Source organism: Mastigoproctus giganteus, chromosome 12, assembly GCF_048544385.1.
Source record: "Mastigoproctus giganteus isolate SK-2022 chromosome 12, ASM4854438v1, whole genome shotgun sequence".
Classification (NCBI taxonomy): Eukaryota; Metazoa; Arthropoda; class Arachnida; order Uropygi; family Thelyphonidae; genus Mastigoproctus; species Mastigoproctus giganteus.
In genome coordinates, this window is record NC_143586.1 from 113,498,948 (window position 1) to 113,521,688 (window position 22,741).

A 22,741-nucleotide genomic window follows, 5' to 3' on the forward strand; every position below is an offset into this window, starting at 1 on the left:
AAGAGCTGCACCTCAGCTCAAGCTGGGTGGAGCAGGGGTGGGGGAGTTTTTTAAGAAATGGAATAGATTAGGAAGGTGTTTTATTAAAAAATATATATTTTTTGAAATATTATTAATACTGAATAAATGTAACAAACATTCAATTAGGTACAAATTAATGTGACTTTTGCTACTGAACTTCTTGAGCAAGTCTCTCAACTTCAGGCGAGTAGGCCGAAATTTTCATCTTTAAACATGCAGAGAGACTCTCATTGTTCAGATGGTTTCTAGATTTATTTTTAATATACAGTAAACCCCCGCTATTCGCGGGGTTACGTTCCTGAGAAATGCCGCGAATACCGAAAACGCGAATACTCAGTTATGGCTCCCATAGTAATAAAGGGGTTCCGTTCCAAAGTATGAAATATATAAGAAAAACTAGTCTAAAATTTTGTCTGTGTAGGTATTATATGTACCTTCATAATATGACTATGTACATAGACAGTACATAGTGAAATGCAAGCATATGGCATTGAAATGAAAATAAGAAACAATTTAATATTAAATGTAATATTTATTAGAAATTTCAAACCAGCGTCTTTGCTAGCTAAAAAACCTATCCCGCCAGTGCTATCACCAGTTTCGCTAAAGCGTTGATAAGGAGTTTTCCGTTTTCACGAATGATGAGTGAAGTTAACGGAATTTTATTTTGAATTCGGTCTTCTACCCACAAATTTAAAGCCTTTTCCATTTTTTCTAATTTAACATCACGAGTTACAGAGCAAATTTTTGAAGCAATTAGCGCATTTTCACGGACACTATGGCGGATTTTTTCTTCCGATTTCTTGATTGATCGTACCGTTGACTCATTGATTTTTATAATGTTTTGCCACTGAGGAGACACTTTCACCATTAGAAATTTTATCTAATAACTCAATTTTATTGGCTAATGTCATCACCTTCTTTGATATTTTCACATTTCTCTTGCTATTCGTAGTCATATTTTTGTAGGGGTTAGAAAGAACTTGTCCACAATAAAGTCACATTCTTCCGTTAACACACTTTTTCGAGTGTTAACATCGAAAAAGTGTGTCTATCTGTTTTACACTGCAAAATGGTAGATTTATTACTTTTGTAAGCATATCAATTTATAAATTTATTCAATTTATAAGCATATAAATTAAAAGCAAACGACGAAACCTTCCATAACAAGCGCATAACACATACTGAACAAGGATTAGGGAGAAACATTCACGCTCGCGATTTTGTCACCCCTCTCCCCCACCCACTGAGCGCTGTTTTGACCGGGAAAGATCATTTTAGCCACGCCCATGTTTTTTTTTATGGTGGAAAATATTCACAGCGCTTTAAAATCCACATTTTTTAGGTTTCATTTTATATTAAATCGGCGATCGCGAAACCGCGAATAGCGGGGGTTTACTGTAGTTCATGTTTGGAAATACTGTCCGCAGAAATTCGAACCAAAAACTGAGATAAGTCCAAACGCAAATACAGTCGATTCTGGTTATCTGGGACACATCGGGACTAGTGCCTTTTTGGCCGATTAAGCGGTTACCCCAATTATGCAGAGTTTCACGTAAATAGTTAAAAATACAGCTTTACTATTGATTTACTGTAAGATCAAATCGTGTTACGATGGACTCACCATAGTAAAATACCAATCACTACACAATGTGTAGTAAGCACCGGTCATTGTGATCGTGTTTGTGAATTGAAGTTTAATTCTATTAAACAGCGATTCTAATTAGCAAAAATAAGAGGAATATTATCCACAGGCTATAAAAGTAAAGATATACTGTATTAAGTACAATTTTACACTTTATTACGTTACAAATTAAAAAATTAAATGATACGTGAAAATCGGAAGAATATTTTCCACAGGTTAGCAAAATAAAAATAAATTTACGCTTATGTGCATAGCTTAATTAATACGTACTGTAATATGTACATACTAACTAGTTCATATTTCTGTTCACTGACATTTGTGGGTAGGGGGTTAAAATTTAAAACAGTAATAAAGATAAGCAATCAATAACAAAGAACACGACATACTGCTAATTGTTTTATGGTTGTGACCTACAGAAAACCGACCGAACCACATGGTATGGTCGGAGACAATCGTAGGGTAATCTCGAGTGCCGAGGTATGCTGCCCCGATTAAACAGCACACTGTCCCAATTAAGCAAAGTAAACCCAGGCTTTTTTCTCGATTGGGTTCTGTTCTTTAAGATTTGTCCAAATAAACAGCTGCCCCGATTAACCGGTGGCTCAAATAACCGGAATCCGCTGTATTTTAAAATCTGTATCAGTGTCCGGTAAGTTACTCCACACATCAAACACAATTTGGTCTTGCTTTTATAACTCGTCTATCGCCGTCCATTTATGTAGAATTGCAATAGCCTTTTGCCTCTCCAAACCCCACAGTTTCAGTTTTAAGGCATTTTGGTCTTGCACTCTACATGTCCTTGATTTTTATGTCCTCTAACTCCATTTCAAATTGTGCTTCATGTGGGCTAAAAGTTAAAGAACTGCAGGCTGCCGACCCCTGCTGTTGAATCACCTTCCAAATGTTGGCGCTAAGAAAAAACTGCTTTTGAGCTGATGTTTTTTTAAATTAGATAAAGTCATCACAATGGAATACAGCTTGCAATACTCTTGCCATCTGTAGCAATCAAAATGGCCTAATTTTCAGAACAATAACTAGCTCTTCTTTTCCTATTTAGCATTACATAGGCAGATGATGATGCAAGAAAGCAAGCGTGTAGCATCAGCCAAAAAAAAAAAAAAAAAAAAAAAAACAAGCCATTATTTTACACGTCCACTAACTTCAAATGTTTGTCAAGTTCTGCCTTGAATCTATTTAAGCTATCAACTTCTACAACGACAGATGGAAGTTTGTTCTGGCAATCAACCACCCTCTGGCTAAAGGCAGACTTTTGCAGATCTATCCTACAACATTCTTTCCTCAATTTGAATTTATGCCCTCCCAGGCGATTATTCTGAGCAAGAGGAAGAATCCCGTCAGCATTGACCATGCTCAAACCATTCAAGGCTTTATACACCTCAATCAGATCACCTAGCAGGTGCCTAGTCTCCAAACACTGTAATCTGCAAAACTTATGCCTTTCTTCGTAAGAGCAACCCTTTGTTCCATTCACAAATCTTATGCCCTTCTCTGTACTCTTTCCAACAGCTCTAATTCCTTCTTAAAATGAGGCCTCCAGACCTGTATACAGTACTCAAGGTTTGGTCTGACTATTGCCTTATATAAGGGGATAATCATCTCCTTATCCCTGCTAGGAAAATTCCCAGGAGGCTGTTTAAAGAAAGGCTTAAGTTTTGCAGATTACAGTGTTTAGAGACTAGGTACCTGTGTGAGGTGTATGGTTTGAGTGGTTTGAGCATGCTAAATGCTGATGGGATTCTTCCTCTTGCTCAGAATAATCGCCTGGGAGGGCATACAAAGGGTACTAGAAAAGTTTTGCAATATGACGCAACAATGAATCACAGGAAGCTGCTTGTTGCTGCATGCTGAGACATGTTCATATGCGCATAGTAGCCGCCGCGCCAAGTCGATGGGCTTAGTTATTCATTAGTAGTGAGAGTGTAAAGTGCTTGCGATGGCATCGTGGTCACGAAATGAGATAAGGATAGTTTTGCGGTATAATTTCGTGCTATGATTTAACCATAGACCAGTGCTTAGAAGAAATGACTCTTGCACTAGATGATGATTGTCCACATCGTACAACGATATTCAGGTGGTATACAGAATTCCAAAGGGGAAATTTCACTCTGGAGGATTCTGAGAGGCCGGGAAGGCCACGAACGTCAGTTACAGAGGAAAACGTTACTGCTGTGAGGAAAATGCTTGACGAAAACAGGCGAGTGACTTACCAACAGATAGAGGATACTTTGGGCCTAAATGCACCAGCAATTCGTTTGATTCTGCAAGATCATTTGCACGTGAAGAAACTTTGTTCTCTCTGGGTGCCGCATCAACTGACTGAAGAGCAGATGACACGACGTGTGACTTGGTGCCGGGAGATGTTAAAAAAGTTTGATAAGGGACAATCTCGGTATGTGAACAACATCGTGACAGGTGACGAGACTTGGCTGTACTATTATGATCTGCCGACCAAGGCTCAAAACAAAGTTTGGGTCTTTGATGATGACGACACACCCGTAATTGTCAGAAAATCCCGATCTGTAAAGAAGAAAATGATAGCTGTATTTTTCAAATCGAGTGGAATTGTGGAACGTGTCGTTTTGGACACGCAGAAGACAGTCACAGCTAAGTGGTATACTGAACAATGCCTGCCTAAAGTCATTGGATCTATGAAGAACCTGCGGCCAAAGTCAAGAATGGACACCTGGTACCTCCATCACGATAATGCTCCAGCTCACTGCGCCAAAGCCTGCACCGAATATTTGACCACGACAGGACTGAAACTTCTCGAGCACCCTCCCTACAGACCAGACCTTGCTCCCTGCGACTTTGCACTGTTCCCGCATGTGAAAATAAAGCTAAAAGGGAGGCGGTTTTCCAGTGATGAGGACCTTCTACGGGCTTGGGACAACGAGTGTGCTTTACTCACTTGTTGTGAAACTTGGCAGAACTGGTTTAAAGATTGGTTTCGGAGGATGGAGAGGTGTATTGAATGTAGAGGAAATTACTTTGAAAAAATTAAATAAACAAAGCTGTATTGCAAAACTTTCCTAGTACCCTTTGTATATTCAAATTGAGGAAAGGCAGTTGTAAGATAGATCTGCGGAAATTTGCCTATAGCCAGCGGGTGGTTGATTGCTGGAACAAACTTCCATCTGTTGTAAAAATTGACAGCTTAAATAAATTCAAGGCAGAGCTAGACAAATTTGGAGTGAGTGGATAGGTGAAATGGGAAGTTTTTTTTTTTTTTTTTCCCCTTGGCTGATGCTGTATAAGTTTGCTTTTTTTGCATCATATGCCTCAAGTAATGCTAATGCACAGTGGATGACTTGATGTCCTCATTAAGTTATAAAATAATTTTATTGTCGTAAAAGGACCCCTTGTATTATATTTAAACACATAACCAAAAACTTGTGTGTAGTACACAAGGAAGCCATTCCGTGAAACTGCATAACGCAGGGGCCTCGTGGCTTAATGGGCTACGTCATTAGATTGATGCAGAGCAGCAGCCGTGTTGAAGCTAATATCGAGAGCCGTACAGCCAAAATTTGCACATTGAACATTTTATTTTTTTTCAATGAAACCCTCAAACAAGAGACATATTAGAACTTATAGTACTTGGTACCATGCACGGGCTGAAAGTCGAGAAGTTGAAAGAAGATACTTGTTGACATTAGACTAACTTCTGTAGATTGTAAATTTCAGGAAATTAGTATGAAGGAAGGCTGTGCCAGAAAATGGAAATTGAATCAATAAATGAAGGTGAAAAGTGGTGCTGTGAGTTTGCAGTTAAAGAGTAAAAGGCTGGGAGATAGAGGAAGGATTACAGAAGCCAATTCAGAAGAACAGTGACCATGGAAGTATCTTTAGAAAAGTCATGTAAGAGAGAGAGAGAGAGAGAGAGAGAGAGAGAGAGAAGTCATTAATTAACCTAACTGCCCTCTTTTGAATGGAGTCTGGGAGTGGTTTTGGGGGCAATGCCCCAGATGTGGGAACAATGTCCCATCTTAGGATGGATTGCCATTTGTATAGACTGAACTGTTTGGAAGAAAAGTAACACCAAGGACAAAAGAGAACCCAGTTTTTTTAGATTGCAGAGCAAGCAATATTTGTAATGCTGTTTGAGATTCACCAAATTTGGAAAAGTTTGGTGGAACTCAAGTACTCAAATAGGCATATGAAATGGCATTTGTATGGTGGATGTCTTGGAAAAAAGTTTTATATGTACTTACATTACTTTTTTTTTTTTTAAGTTTGCATTCAAAGTTATGTGAGCACTGCAAAAATATATCTTCATTAATTTTTTAGTATATTGTTTTGGCCACAAAAATTATACGAGGAAGGAAGATATCCACATAATGTGTTGTGTTTTAACCAGATGTGGTTATTAAGTACTTGGTCATTTAGGCTTGTCGGACATTCTCTCAGTATCACAAACTAGGGCTTTCTGATGTGACTGATATTAAGGAAAGCCTTGACTTAAGTGGACTGAATTTTGATGATGTTTGGTCATTCTTCAACAACCAAATCCTCTGCTTGAACCTTCACGATTGTGAGACTCTTAGTAACCCATGGGCATGTCATGAAATTCTATATCTAGCGTGCTGGAGATAACTATCCATGTGGGAAAAAAACTTAAGTAGGGGTCGAAGTGTGGTGTCCAACTGCCCCTGTGTTACCAGGCAATACTAAGTGGTACATGACTCATCAGTGGGTGCATTACCACCACTTTCCTTATTGGAGACTTGAAGTACTAAAATGCATGTTTAGTCACCAGAGCAAGGATCTGGCAATCCTATGTCTTCCATCATTCAGTATGATTGATGTGTTTTTAGGGGTTATGATGGGTGTCATGGGGAGAGCCAGTCTCCCTTACATTTTCAGGGTACAGCTCTAAAATGGTGTTCACAAGAATGGCTGCTAGATAGTAATAACCACACAGTTCAATGAAGCTGGAGGCTTTTCTGTATTGGCTGAGGATTGGAGGGAATGAGTAGATAAGAAAATGCAAATTATTTGCTTTTCTTCTTACATAGGTAACTATCCAGCTAACCTTTGAATTTAATCCAAACTGTCAGTCTCAACTATGCAACCTGTTTCAGCAATCAACGACTCGCCGGCTAAAAGAAAACTTGATACAGTCTAGTCCCTGTAATTTGAATTTATGCTTATGAGTTCTGGAATTCTTGATAACAGTGATAATTCAGTATTTTTTTTAATTTTACTAACCCCTCTCAGAGCCTTATAAACCTCAATTAAGTCATCTCTGAGGTGCCTGGCTGTCAAGCTCCTGTAGCCCACATATTCGGAGACTCTCCTCGTATGGTCGTCCATTTGCCAATCTCAACATGCAAATTGCCTATCTTTGAACCATTTCAAGAAGTGCAATGTCTTTTTTCAGATGAAGGCTCCATTCTTCAACACACTATTTCAAATGTGGTCTTACAATTGATTTATACACTGGGATTATGACCTCCAGATCTCTACACGATAATGTTCCATAAATGAACATTTATGGTACACCATGGGCTTTACTTGACTTGCATCCTGTCTATACTGCTTAGAAAATTCATATCTGCCTGTATTATAACTCCTAAAACCCTTTCTTCATCTTATGCTTTTAATAAATCTCCACCAAGTGTGTAATTTTTTTTTTGGGGTTGTTGTTTCCCAAGTTCCAATAAGATCTTTCAGCCTGTTCAAGGCATCCTGAAGGAGCACAGCTTGGTTGATCATTAACTGCTTTGCCAATCTTTACATCATCTGAAAATTTTGACATCAAGCCTTCTGAAACAACAGTGGTCCAAGAACTTATATATAAATAAGTTTATTTTATTACTTATATAAATAAGTGATAAAATAAACATAGTCAGTCCTCGTATAACACATGTTTACACTACACGAATTCGATCATACACGATTTATAAATAGGGGAACGATATCTTATATAACACGAACTGAATTCGCTTATGCACGATTCACCTTTGTGTTTACAAGAAATGGCAGTCCAATGCGGAATCACCCCAACTGAATGCAACATGATAGGAATGAAGAGGATGTATTTGTTTTTTATATCAGTGAAGGGGAAACACATTTCACCATGATAATGTAAAAAGCAACACAATTCCAGCTATCGATATAATCGCAAATACAATTAGATCGAGTTTACTACCAGTTTATAACAGATTCCATTAGCAGAAAGGCAACTGGAAATTGTTTTTATTGTTTTATGGTAGTAACCCCTAGAAATGTGCTTTAGTAAAATGTGAGGTGTTAATAATGTTCTCTGCCTTTACAGTGTTGTTTATTCAGTTGCTACACTCGCGCAGCTTTGTTTATGTGTATAAAGCGTGCCTCCTGCTTTTGTAATTGTGCTTTTTTCCCTAAAAATGAGTAAAATACTTAAAAGGCGTGAAAAGGAAGTGTCCTGGTGAAGACACTGCAGATTCACAGAGAAAAACAAAAGCAATATCGATAAACAGAGGCGGACTGGGTCAAAAATTCTTACCCAGGAAAATTTATAGTGGCCTCATACTATGGTTTATGGCCAAAATCACACTGGACTCTGGCCCACCGGGGTTTCCCTGGTAAGGCTAATGGCAAGTCCGCGTCTGTCGATAATGCTAATATTGTAAATATTGCTAATGCTTTTGCTTCTATCGTCAGCAAACTTGTTTTTTTTTTTTTTTTATTTTCTATCCAAACAAGCCTTTCCATCTCTTTCAATTCTTAATCTAATGGATTTTAATTACACTTTGAGTTGTTCCTGCTATGAAAGTTGTTTTTATTTTCTCTGCATTCTTTGTAATTCTCTGCGTTGCCTTATTTAGATCTGTAGCACGTGCAATATCACATGGTCTTTCATTTTGCTCAAAGCGTTTCATAATTTCATATAAAAAATATGAAATTACAAAGAATGCAGAGAAAATAAACACAACTTTCATAGCAGGAACAACTCAAAGTGTAATTAAAATCCATTAGATTAAGAATTGGAAGAGATGGAAAGGCATGTTTGGAAAATTTTTAAAAAGGCTTGTTTTATTAGAAAATCAAAAAAAAAAAAAAAAAAAAGTTTGCTGACGATAGAAGCAAAAGCATTAGCAATATTTTATTACAAATAGTCGTAATAAAATACTTACATATTACTTAAAATATTTAAGCAATTAAAATGCTTATGTATTACGTATAATAATAAATAATCGTAATAAAATACTTACGTATTTTATTACGATTATTTATTGTGTTTGGTAATGTTTTGGTTACAAATGTGTGTTCAATCTTGGGTGGTCGGCACCTAATCCTAATTTTCCCATAGGGCCTGTTTTTTTCTAGGAACACAACTATCGTGCTATACGAGGACTGACTGTACATGGAACTTTCGAGGGGTAGGGATCTCTTTGTCAACTTACACTGAAGCAATGCCAACAGATTTTCTTATACTGCAGAAGCTACACCTGATATCCAACATTGCATATTGAGCCTGGCAGGGGGGTGGAGGAGAGAAGTGAGCTAACATAATTTAACCTTCAGTCAATCATTCATCAGACTCTGAACGCAGTACACGATGGCTACCTACTCAATTATTTACCTGTCCTCTCTCATCACTATGTAAAATAACAGCCTCATTAATAGGATCTATGCTGGCTCCAGAATTGCAATTAATAATTGGATCTGCAACAGCTATATGGAGGGCCTCTTACCATGAGAGGTGTTGTGCATTGTGAGCTACATTCAATATTTCATTATTGATCCGGGGATTAAGATTATGATGCTGTTCAACTCAGTAATGTTCTGCGACAGCAGAGCTACTACAATCGTCCTTGTGAGTAGGAAACACGATCTTGTTCTGCTCAGAAACATCACTGGGAAGGCCAGAGATTTAAAAGTGTACAGACATTCTCTGTGTAGTGTTATGTACCATTGTTCTTCTGGCCATTTAGCTGCTGGACCCCTGCTGAGGTCAAACGTTCCCCCACTTTTGCCCTGTGGAGACATGGTAGTTTTAGAACTCAGTAGTTTTAGATTTACTCTGGCAGGCCCTGCCACCTAATTTCCTGAGATTTCAGTGGCTAGGACCCAAAAAAAAAAAAAAAAAAAAAACGTGCGCTCTTTTATGTGCACATACGTACAGACAGATCCATATAAATGCGTTACATATATCCATCATTGCCAGTTTTGATGAACATTATGTGAGGGGGATATCGCTTGTATAATAAAGGCTGAAAATATGGGCGAACGGTAATTTGGGCACAATGGAGTTTTTGTGTGTGGGACATTCGCTGGCATAAAGATGGTGGGTGGGAGACTGAAGGCCTGTGGGGGGGTTAAGGTAGAAATATGTGGATGATAGTGTAAGCAACCCCAGAAGTCAGTGAGGCAGGCCCATGCCTCATCAGGAGAAAGGAGGGGGCACCGGTGGAAGGAGTGGAAGGCACCACGCAAGGGAGCTGGTGCTATCGCCAACAGGCATCTACAGGGAAACTATACATAGACCCTGCTGGTGTCATGTCTGAGTTGTCATCTGTGGAACAAGGGTCCCATCCATGTTAGGCCTTTACCTTAGTGTGGTTTATTTCCTATGTCTTCCAGTTCTCAGGAATGTGTTATTCACATAGACCCAGCTGCTGAGGTGTCCAAGGTTGGTAGTCATCTCCATTTGTCCGACAGGGTCATTTCTGGTGTCCCAGTCCAAGCCAGCTGAAGAACCGATGTTCTCTGGTTATAATGGTAGTGGTTTGTGGGCTACAGCGATTTGGTTGCACCTCCTCGCGAGCAGTGCCTGTGTATAATCTAAGAAGACTTGATATTCCTCCTTCGTGTCTAGAGGCAATGTTCTTGTCCCTGTTGTAAGTAGTGGATCCTGGTGAATAAAACACCACATAGGTCTTCATAGAGCCGGCAGTCATACATGAGGTGCTGCCAGCTCTCCAGCCTCCCACAAGTGCAAGTTGGATCATCCTGGATCCCAAGTAAAGACAGTTTGGCATTAATCGTTCCTTGTCCTAAGAGGCGAGTTACCTGTAGACCTGGGGAGAACTAGTTTGGTGATGTTGGGTAGTTTCGTTCAATATTGGGTAGAAACTTTTGTGATGTCTCCCTCTTGAGAGGTGCTCCACCTCTGGAAGAAAAATGGGATGCCAGCACAGGTCAGTTTTGTCCTTGGCTGAAGTGACAGTAGAACCATAAGTTTTTGACAGAGGTGGGCAAAAGTTGTGGCCAATAGCTTTGGCAATTGACCAGAATGCTCTGCTACTATTAGGGCAAGAAGCAAGTTTTCTACTATTACCTTTTCAAAATCTAGTTTCGACTGATTAATAACTGCTTTACAATTGTTGTGAGCTTTGGTGTAGGCAGAAAATGAAACTGAACAATTGGAAACAAGCCAATTACGATATGCAACATTCTTCTCTTGAACAACCTTAGCACATTTATTGGAAAACCAAGGTTTTAGATGAAGAATGAGATTTTAAAGGGGAGTGTGGAATAAAGGATTCCATTCCTACAAGAATAATTTCACTAACACGATCTGAGAAAACATTTACTTCAGAAAAGTAGAAAAGAAATTTCGCACGTCATCCCATTTTGCATTCTTGCAATGCCGAACAACACGAGATTGGGAATAGACAATCATTGTCTATTCTGACAATGATTGTCTATAGGTGATTGTCTCTTCCCCAATTCTTTTGGGAACAGACAATCACCAAGTTGTGATCTGAGGTGCCTAAAGGTGGACCACTCACTTCAACCGTGAATTTAGAAGGGTTGTTGTGAGAAAAAGATCAAATGTGTTGGCTGTATGGTTAGGATTGTCCTGTATTCTTGTAGGTAAATGAACAATCTGTGCAAGGTCATTAGTAATTGCAAAAGTCTCAGCATCTCAACCAGCTGGGTCAGTGTGACTAGAAAACAGAAGCCAGCTGGAGTTCTCAACATTAAAGTCACCAAGGAAAATTACCTCACTGTTAGGAAAGTTGGACTGGAGAAAGTCAAGTTGCAAAGAGAGGAAGTCAAAGGGTTCCAAGTGATTAGCAGAATTGGGAGAGCAGTAGAGACAACAGATGAAACTGACAGAATGAGGTCGAGAGATTTTAAGCCAAAGAAGATCAAAAAGAGGAGATTCCAAATTACCAAATCTCTGATAGGGAATATTGGAATGGTCATATGTACAGGTACCACCTTTGAGGCGAAAGGAATCATACACGAATAATTTGGGCAGCTGAAATGAGCTGTGGTTGAATCAACCAATAACTGAGATTCTGTCAGAAAAAGTACATGGGGTTTGACTGACTGTAAGTGGAAATGCATATCATTGAGATTAGAACTGAGACCACGTATATTTGTGAAATGAACTAGGAAGTGTTTGGGAGGTTTAGATCTTTTTGCAGATAATCTTGCTCTATTAGTTTGTCAATTCATGGTGTATTCAATAGTAAGAAATGAAACTTTTTGAAACAGTAATGAACAGTAATGAAATTTTTGGACATGCATACGCATGGTACATGCATATACCCAGATCCTTGACATAACGTGGCCTTGACAATGCACCCTATATACACACTACTCAGACTTCCTCCAGTCCCTATCTGGTAGAGTAGGGGTAGCAAGATTATACACTAGCTGATCTGGAAGCCTCCTAGAGAGTTACCAGTGTACTCGCTAGCAGCCAGCCTGTGAACACCATTTTAGAGCTGTATTCTTGAAATATAAGCAATTTTGGATCTTGCCATGGTTTTCATCATAACCTCAAAAGACCTCAGTGATACTGCATGATGAAAGAGCTGGGGAAGGGTTGACTGGAACCTAGCTCTGGAGACTAACCATGGGTTAGTCACTTTTAAGCCTCCAATAATCAAAGTGGTGGTATTGCACTGGTTGATGAGTCATCTACCACCTAGCTTACTGTGTTTTACCTAGCCTGTAAAACAGAGGGGTGGCAATCCACCATGTGGTGTGGGTGTCACACCTCGATCCCTGCTCACGTTTGTTCACACCTGGGTGGTCATCCACGATGTGTTTGCGCATAGGGGTTATACCCAGAATTACTAATAGTCCCACCATCAAGCATAGGATTTGGCTGTCACAGACCGTCCGGACTTCGCCGAAATCAGGTCCACTTGATTTGAGTGTCACCCGAATATCAGTTCCATCAGCGTTTTAGACTCCTGGGTAGCAAGTACAGCTTGTCTGGGATATTCAGGCAAACTCAAGGACCATTTATTTTAAAATCAATGAATTAATATAATAGCAAAATGTTTTTCTACTTAGGTTTTATTTACTTATACAGTTGGTCGTTGACTTAAGACCGACTTCTGTTCTGACTGACAGGTCGCAAGTCGATCTGATCGTATGTCGGCCATATATTTATTAACAGTATTTTTTAACCTTTCTAATCTTTTTATAATCTTTTAAATTTTTATTATCTTTATAATTTATTTTTTTAATCTTTTAAATTTTTATTATCTTTATAATTTATTTTTTTAATCTTTTAAATTTTTATCATCTTTTATTTTTCATATTAAATGCAGTAATGTTTTTATCTTTTACTTAGCGATACTGTACATACCTTCGTTTCTACGCCTAGGCTATCTCTCTTTATGAGGTTAAATTCAAACGTTCTCTACATTTTAATTGGTTTATTATTCACACTGTTTATAAAAATACAAAACTATAATCTATAATTATATTGTACATAATGTGTGAAAAATAATACTGTACATATTGTACTGTAAACACAAAAATACAATCTAAAATTAATGTAAAAATTAATACAAATGAAATTTACAGAATCAATTAATCTTTGCTTATGCTGGGTTATGGATCGTCAGGGTCATGTTCCTGAGTTGAGGTAGGAGATGTTTTCTTGACGAGGAACATGCTGAACTTTGTTTGAACAGTTTGTTTCTTTTTTTTTTTCCCCCTTCATCTATCTCATGATAGCAATGCACAGCATCTTGAATGATGCGTTCAACTTTTGTAAATCATTCGACTTTAGTGTTGATCCCTTCGGAACTGGCAAGAGCTTTATTCAGTTGTGAAAAAGAATCTGGTAAACCCTTTGCAGTGAATTTCTTTTCTGGCTCCTCTTCTTCCTCTCTCGCTTTTTCTTGTGCCACTCTGTGCTTCCAATTCAATCAACTCTTCATTCGAAAGTTCTTTTGTCTCACAATCTAGCAACTCCTCTACGTCTTCTATTTCACATTCTAATTTAAGATTTTTGGAAAGTTTAACTATTTTTTCTGTAATCACTTCCAGCTCCTCCTTTTTCAGTTCCTTCAAATGTAGTATTTTAGACGCCTTTTCCAAATTCCCGACATACAGTTCTTTGTTACATTCCCATGCGGTCGAAATATTCTTGATACACTGAAGAATGTTGTACTGCTTCCAAAAGTCTCGCAAAGATAAATCAGCATCAGAATCTATCGCTTTGATGGCTTGTGCGAATGTCGTTCTGAGATAGTGAGCCTTGAATGCTGAAATAGCACCCTGATCCATGGGTTGAATAAGAGCAGTTGTGTTAGGTGGCATAAAAACCACTCTAACATCATGATGAAGGTCGTCCAGATGAGGGGGGGGGATGTCCAGGGGCATTGTCCATAACCAATAAAATCTTGAAAGGGATACCTCTCTCTGCACAATATTCACAATTCTGGTGAATGAAACAGTTCATGAACTAGTCTTCAAACAGTGCTTGAGTCATCCAAGCTTTAGGGTTTGAACGGTGGTAAATGGGCAGTGTGTGCTTGTTGATGTGCTTAAATGCATGAAGGTTTTCTGAATGATAAATGAGAAAAGGCTTCAGCTTAAAACCTGTGGCATTCCCACCAAGCAACAAATCTAACCAATCCTTAAAAGCTTTGAATACTGGCATCCTTTTTGCTTCTTGGTGTATGTACGTATGATTAGGCATGCGTTTCCATTGCAAGCCAATTTCATCTATGTTGAATATTTGTTCCGGTAGATAACCTCTTTCTTCTTTGATTAAAGAGTCGAAACTATCAACAAATTTTTTGGCACCATCTTCAGCTGCACTTCTTGCTTCTCCTGTGATATGTACACTATGCAAAGCAAATCTTTTTTTTAAAACACTTAAACCACCCAGTACTAGCCTGAAAATCTTCTCCATAATCGTCTCTGACGCTTGATTTTCAACTCCGAAACAAACTTCTAGCCTTCGCTTGCACTGTGAAGGCACATTGTTGTATTTTTTTGTATTAAATCTTCCATCCACATAAACAACAATTTCTCCATTTCATGGATGGGGTTCCTGTCGTTGTTTGGTTAAAATTGTAGACTTAATAGGTGCTGAACCTTTCACAGCTTCCCAAATTCTTTCTTTGTCCTTAAGTATCGCCGACACCGTGGAATGTGATAACTTCAAATCACGTGCTATCGTATTCTTTTTTTCCGCCTTCATACTGCTGGATAACTTTCATTTTGCACTCTAAATCAGTAGTTTTCCTTGACTTCTTAGCTGATGTATATGTAGATAAAGGCATTTTCCTTTTATTACAAATTTTATGGGTATTTCAGTAGAATTTTAATTAATACACCACACGCAACAGATGCTTGAAAGTGACTGAGTGTATGTGAGATAGAGCGACTGAGTGTATGTGCCTGGTGATGTCTTCAAGCCTCCCATCATCGAAGTGCCTCCTCACCTGGGTTATGGGTGTCCTCAGTAGTGACTTCCTGATATAATATTAATTTATTCATTTATTTAGTATTGTTTTTTTTTTTTTTTTTTTTTGTGGTCGCAAGTGCGGCCGGTTGTAAGTCGACGGCCCATGCGCGCGCGTATATATTGAGTATTTTGTATATATTGACTGAAAGCATTATTCTGGACATATGTTAAACCTGTATTAAAAATATGAATGTAATTTTTTATACATGCCATAGTGTTTAAAATTAAATTATTGTGGGAGAAGAGTCCAAATTAGTAAAACTCAATATTCAACTATTTAGGATAATCCAAATCTTACTCTGTATGAATACAGCAAAATACAGTTTACTTACAACAAACTATATGGGAACATATCTCGAAATCTTTCTCATCTAATTCTTCTCCCTTAATGGGAGAGAAAAAATTTCTCTTTCCCAAGTGCAATACTTTGTTGTGGTAGCATTCAACTTTTTTGAAACATTAAAAAATTATTATTAGTTTAAATAAATTCTGCTGTGCTTTTATACAGCAGCATGTAAAACGTAATTTCTGCATTATTTAAATATTTATTCTAAAATCAAATGAATTAATAAAATGGAAAATGCTTTTTCAGAGATTATAAATTGATACGACATTTTGCTTACTACACATTCAAATTTTGATATGGTAGATGCAACTTATTGTTACATTTCACATATATACAATTTTTGCTTTTTTGTCTTGCAACGTTTTATCCTGATTAATATGGGAATTTAACTTTGCAGTGAAATTGTGCAGATTCAACTAGTACCAAGTTGAATTTGTTTACCGAGTGTGATTCTGTAGCATATCATTCATTCAAAAAAAATTTGGAAATTATAAAGGGCATAATTTTGAATCCATGCTATATTTTTTTAGAACTTCCATATTTTTCTTCAAGCAAATACTCCCATAACCATATCTACAATTTAGGCAACACAGTGGCAGTCATAACTTTGTGAAAAAAAAATTTTTTTGTTTGTTGTACACCACTCAGTTTAGCCATAGGTGGACTTTGATTATAATTATTTATATCAAATTTCCCCAAAAAGTGTTTTGTTTAAATTGAATTTACAAAGCACTACTGATGAGGGAGGTTGGCTGGAACTTAGAAATATTTTTGTTATAGTGAATATGTCCTTAAAATAGTGTTATTTCTTTGCAGTAGGATTATGTGGTTTTGTTAATTATTCCTCCAATTTTTTTAGTTATTTTGCAGCAGGATGCACCCTCAGTTTCATTTTACTTCACTTGAGGATAAACTTGGATACCTTTAGAAAGTTTCCACTAATTTACTGTTAGTAATATAACCTTTCATCTTCTCCCTCATCTCTTCTCACTTTACTTATATTGAATGATTTCATGATGGGCAGTCCAGCTTGTAGGCTGTTGGTAGTCTACAGGTAGCAATTTTTTTTAATTGTCTAGTAATTTTTCTTCAAGCAAATATTGTCACAGCTGTATATAAATTTTGGCCTACATGGTGCCATTCATAATTTTTATGAATAAGAGTTTGTTGTAAACCATTAAATTCAGGCATATGAGAATAATTCTTTATACTTTTGAGGAAAGTTGAAATTGCTTAGCTGCAGTGGGAGGAGTGCTTTAATATTGATTTTTGAAAAGTAGAAAATAGAAATTTCAGTAAGAGCCACCCTGCCAGTGTGGTCAAACTTACTGCAGCTGTACACTTGATGTAATAGATATCTTCTGTGGGCATGCATTGGTATTTTGTATAAAATAGCATGTGAACTTTGTTAGCACACACTTGTGTGTACAAGAACTTTCAAAAAGCACCACTTACATGCTATTAAAGAACTATTCTGAATAATCAGCCTAAATTTTTTTTTTTTTTTTTTTTATCCAATAGTAATAGATTATTTGAATTTTCCTAGCAGATAAATCAATTTTATTTACATCAGTGGTTCCCAACCTGTGCTCCGCAGAGCCCTGAGGGCTCCGCTCACACTTCCCAGGGGCTCCGCGGCCACTCCAGGAAAATAAAATAGCTAAAAATTGAATGAAATTAAAGAATTAGAAAACTAGAAATTGCATTCTGAATAAAAATTTGCTAAGTTGAATTTTGCGCGTTCTCTATCAGACGACGTCCAGTCATTTTGCTGCCATTAGCTTCAAAATTATTGTAGTACGAAATGGACAGACAATGAGGCGGAGCGGAGCACCAGCATAGTGGCTCCGGCACAGGGGCTCCTCCATAGAAGTTGATTCTAAAAAGGGCTCCGCAGGTCACAAAGGTTTGGAATCGCTGATTTACATAATCACTAGGCTTCTAAATAAAATTTAAACTGAGAAGTGCCACCAGATGTCTGTAGATTATTCTGCTGTCCTGTTTTTTGGTGTAAAAAATTTTATTTTTATTTCTTAAGTATAAGAAATATATTTTTAAATATTATTTTTATCTTAGAGATTACTCTATCTCTCTCTCTCTCTCTCTTCCCCCCACACACACACACATTGCTGATGTCACACTTTTTATTTTACTTGACAGTTCACTACAATTGTTATATTATAGGTTTCTACAACAGAAGGAAATATTGCTAACATGAATATGATTGGAGGTGAGTCTGGCTACTCAGCTGAAGGATCAAAGCTCGGCAAATACTGTTGGAGATGCCAGAAAGAGATGAATGGACTTACAACTTATAGACCAGAAGAAATGACATCCAAAGATTACTATTTTGATTCATATGCTCACTTTGGCATCCATGAGGTAAGTAAAAAAAGATTTATAACCTTATTTCATGCTTTCAACATATTACTGCCTTGACTTTGGTCAGATTAGTTCAAGGTGTCTGTTTTATTAAACAATTTCGTTTGCCCATGAAAAAAATTATATTTTAATTATATATTTGAAGCAAAATAAACATGTTTTGCTTCAAAGGCAATAGACCTCTCAAAGCTAAACATGTTTTTTTTATGATCTGTTTTTGAATTGGTTCAAAATCAAATTAGAATTTTTCAGTATAGCCTTTAAAGTTTTAGTGGTGATAGAGTATCACATCGCTAAAAATAGGAGTTGCTTTTCACTCCTCGTGTACTGCAAGTGATCCCTTCTAGACACATTCTCTTACTGACTCCTCAAAGTCACGCTAACCTTAGTTTCTGTGTATCAGAATCTCTATTTAATGTTTCTTGATCCAAAATTTTCCTGTGTTTTAAATTAATATTTAGGTTCTAAAACCCTCGTATAAATTTTCAAAATTAGTGTTTTTCAGTGTGTGCGCGTGTGTTTATTGAATTATTTCACTTGATTACGGGAAAAAATTGTGCCTTTTAATTATATTGAGCATGTTTTGCTTTGAATGTATAAAAATTCAATCCTACATGAAATCCATGCCTTGGTCTCGTTTTCATCTGATAGTTATTGATAAGTAAGAACCCTAAGATTTTTTTTCTCAAGGAATGTCCGTAATGAACACTTTTTTCAAGAACAGGGTGAACAGAAAGTGGACTTGGATTAATAACAAATTAATTGTTAACCCAAATGGATTAACAATTAATGAAATCGACTTCATCCTCACTAACAGAAAATATTGTTAATGATATTACCATCCTGAACAAGGTAAATGTTGGAAGTGATCACAGAATGGTAAGATGCACACTCGATATAGATGTAAGAAAAGAAAGGAAAAAACTGACTCAAGTAAATAATAGAAGAGGAGAAAAACCAGTATGTACTGGAACTTAAGAACAAGTTTGAGCTTCTGCAGCCTGCTCAGGACCAAGATATCGATGGGAATACAACTTTCTGAAAGTGATAAAGCCCAAGAAACCTATAGATAAAAAGAAATCCAAAGAAGAAAAAATTAGTCAAGAAACACTTGTAGTGATGAACTGAACATGACAAATGAAGAGCAAGAAAAACACTGACAAGTAGAAAATCGAGTATACTGAATTATGCAAAGCCATTAGAAAGTGACTCAGAGAGGACATAAGAAGATTTAACACAAGAAAAGTAGAACAAGCATTAAGGGAAAACAAAGGATTTAAATCAGCAGCCATGAGCAGTAATACAGAAAGACAAATGATACTGAAACTGAAGAATAGCGATGGTGCACTTATAAATAGCAGAGAAGGCATAATTCAAATAGCAGAAGACTACTATAAAGAATTATACAAGGAACGAGCGAATGATGCCAGCAGTGGGGAAAATGGATCGCAAATTAGCAACACTTACAACATACCTGATATCCTTCCTGATGAGGTAGAACACGTGTTGAAGAAAATGAAAAATCAGAAAGCCCCAAGGGAAGATGAAGTTACTGTACAGTTGTTAAAATTGGGAGGAAGACACATGACACAAAAACTGGTAAGACTCTTTCACAATATGCATTAGAAAAGGTGTGATGCCAAAGAGTTGAATAATGCAATCATAATTTTGCTGCATAAGAAAGGAGATAAATTGGAAAGTATAGGCTAATTAACCTGTTATCCCACATCCACAAGTTGTTCACAAGGGTCATTACTAACAGATTAGAAAGAATACTTAATGAGAACCAACTGAAAGCCCAAACTGGCTTTAGGATAGGATTCTTAACTATGGATCACCTTCACATTATATCAGCTGTGATATTATTATTACGGATGTAATAATAATATCACAGCTCATAGAGAAAGCAAATGAATATAAAACACCATTATGCCTGGCATTTGACTCCATACAGCATAAGGCAATGTTTTGGGTACTGGAAAGACAAGGCATAGATACCCCATATATTATGATTTTGAAGAAAATATGAGAATACTACCTCCTTTATTAGACTAGACAAAGACAGTATCAAATTTAAAGTTGAGAAAGGATTTCGACAAGGAGACACAATATCTCCAAAGTTGTCATCTGTGGCTTATGACCACAGATGACACTGTGGTCATAAGCCACGATTCCAAAGAATTAGAGGAAAATCTTAATCGGTTATGCAGAGTTAGTAAGGATTTTAGACTAAAGATGAATATGGCTAAAACAAATGATGAACAAGTATGCCTCAGAAAGGGACATAATGATTGAAGGAGCAGTAATTGAAAAGGTGGAGTCATATACTTATCTGGGACAAGTTATTAGATGTAGTAATGATAAATGGCTGGAAGTCAAGAGAAGAATAATTTTGGATGGATTGCATTCAGGAAATATAGTCACATACTGAAGAGCAGTATCCCAGTTTGTATGAAATTTGGTTGTTATTTGTTTTTTTTTTTTTTTTTGTTTTTTTGGAGCATTAGCAACTAAGGCCATATTGCTCTGGGATATGCGGTCGTCATTCCCTGACCTTTCCGCATCCTCCGTATTTGGTGGTGACGGGCTCGAACCCCGGTCTAATCAAGAAGCGAGTGGTACGCACTGCTGCTCCTTCCCACCTGGCTACGGAGGCGCCCTATGGCTAAGGGTTTGCTTGCTTACTTTGCTGCCTCCTTTAATATAACTGGATAGATCCCATCCACCCTGGGTGCCTTTTTTATGTTTATCCTCAGTTTCTCCTCCACTTTCCCCTCAGTTATTACAAATCATCTAGCTCACAGCCAGAGTTTACTTCACCTCTGGCATTCCTCTTCCTGAATAACTCCTCATGTGTGAATGTAGACGTAAAATACTCTAGTTTGTTAGCCACCTGAGCAGGATCATTAACAGTTGAACCATCAATATCCAGTGGACCAATGCGATTCATCCCTTTCCTTCTAGAGTTTACACAGGTAAAGAACTCTTTTCTGATTTTCTTTGCAACCTGTGCTAAGGATTTCTCGTAATCTGCCTTTGCCTGCCTAATCTCCTTTGTGACTTGGTTCGAGATCAGTACAAAGAGTTGGTAAAGAACTGTTTTCTGTTTTTCTTTGCATCCTTTGCCAAGGATTTCTCATAATCTGCCTTTGCCTGCCTAATCTCCTTTGTGACTTGGTTAGAGACCAGCTTATATCTATCATACGCTTCCATGTCACCCATTAATTTATATGTATCCCATGCATTTTTCTTCTCTACCATATGTCTCGTTAGTTCATTTTACATCCATTTAAGCCTAAACCTTGAAGAATATTTCTTAGTTGGTATGTAAAGCCTAGTAGCTTCCAAGAGAAATTCTTTGAATGCTTCCCATTTTGAATTTGCTGTTGGTAACCTCATCAGTTGGTGCCACTGTATAGAATTTAAATACTGTCTCAGACCATGGTAGTCGCCTTTACGAAAGCAAAAACCCCTGATGGTAGTTACCTTTTTGAGTAAATCCCACTTGACCACACTGTGATTACTGCCACCTAGTGGTTCCTTTATCTGCAGATTCTTAATGCATGAAGAATCACTACTGATCATGAGATCAAGAGTATTACTCCCTCTAGTTGCCTCCCGAACATGCTGATGTAGAAAACAGTCATCTAATAAAGCCACAAAAGCCTTGCTAGTGTATGAGTGACCATTCCACAAATTCCAGTCAATATCTGGGAAATTAAAATCCCCCATAATAAGACTCTCTGATTTACTGGCCCACTCTATTTCTCTGTACAGTTACTTTTATACTCATCAGAGTCATTAGGCCTATAGCTCCTACTCTCAATTTTGATCTCCCAATACTGACTCAACACTGCATTGTCCAGCGATGTCGACTGGCTTCACTTCCTTGTATTTTGCGTTTCTTAACTAATAGCATAACCCCTTCTCCCTTCCTATTCTGACTATCCTTTCTGTACACATTGTACTCCCCAAATTCCAGTTCTGCAATCCTTATATCTGTGTGTCACAGATATAAGGAATGTAGGAATGCATCTCTGATATCTGCCAATATCTGCCTTTGATGTTTTGAGCAATACCTCAAATTCATCAAATTTATTTACCAAATTCCTAGCATTGGTGTACATGCACCTGTTCCTATTCTTAGCTACCCTAACACAACCCATGTGTTTATTTGTACCGCAATGAATTCCAGCAGTCTCTGAAGTACCCTGCATCTTGTTTTCCAGGCTGCTGTTCATTCCGATAAGCATCAGCCTGGTTTCTTCTGTGTTCGTTGCCAAACCGTTTTTATTCTTCAACAGAGCTTTTTTTTTTTTTTTATATGCAGTTACTGACTTTTTTCTGTCATGCATGACAGAAGGCAATGATGCATGAAACCTACTGCCATTACCTCATAAGGTAATGGCAGTAGGTTTCATGCATTATTCTTTATTGACAAACACGATTATAGACTGTAGGCAATATTGTTGAATGGCGAAGCAGGGGATTCACTTAACACAGTTCTTAGTTACAAAATTAAACATAATAGTGTTAGTAAAAATAAATCTGGTATTGTTTACCTTTACAGTTCAGTAGCACTTTTTTTTTTACATTTATGTATATACATTGGACCCCCCCACCTCTATGATTGGTTCACTGTACAATCAAATCACTTATGGAAATT

General features: G+C 37.4%; 1 protein-coding gene across 2 annotated transcripts in view; it reads left to right on the forward strand.

Moving 5' to 3' along the window:
- The window catches only part of Art1 (arginine methyltransferase 1), a 229,299-nt gene that overhangs the window by 73,120 nt on the left and 133,438 nt on the right, over positions 1-22,741 (forward strand). For both annotated transcript variants that reach the window (XM_090386508.1, XM_090386507.1), the window contains one exon: positions 17,878-18,075. In XM_090386508.1, coding sequence (XP_090242634.1) covers positions 17,908-18,075 — 168 coding nt within the window. In that variant the 5' untranslated portion in view covers positions 17,878-17,907. The remainder of the gene's footprint in view (positions 1-17,877; positions 18,076-22,741) is intronic.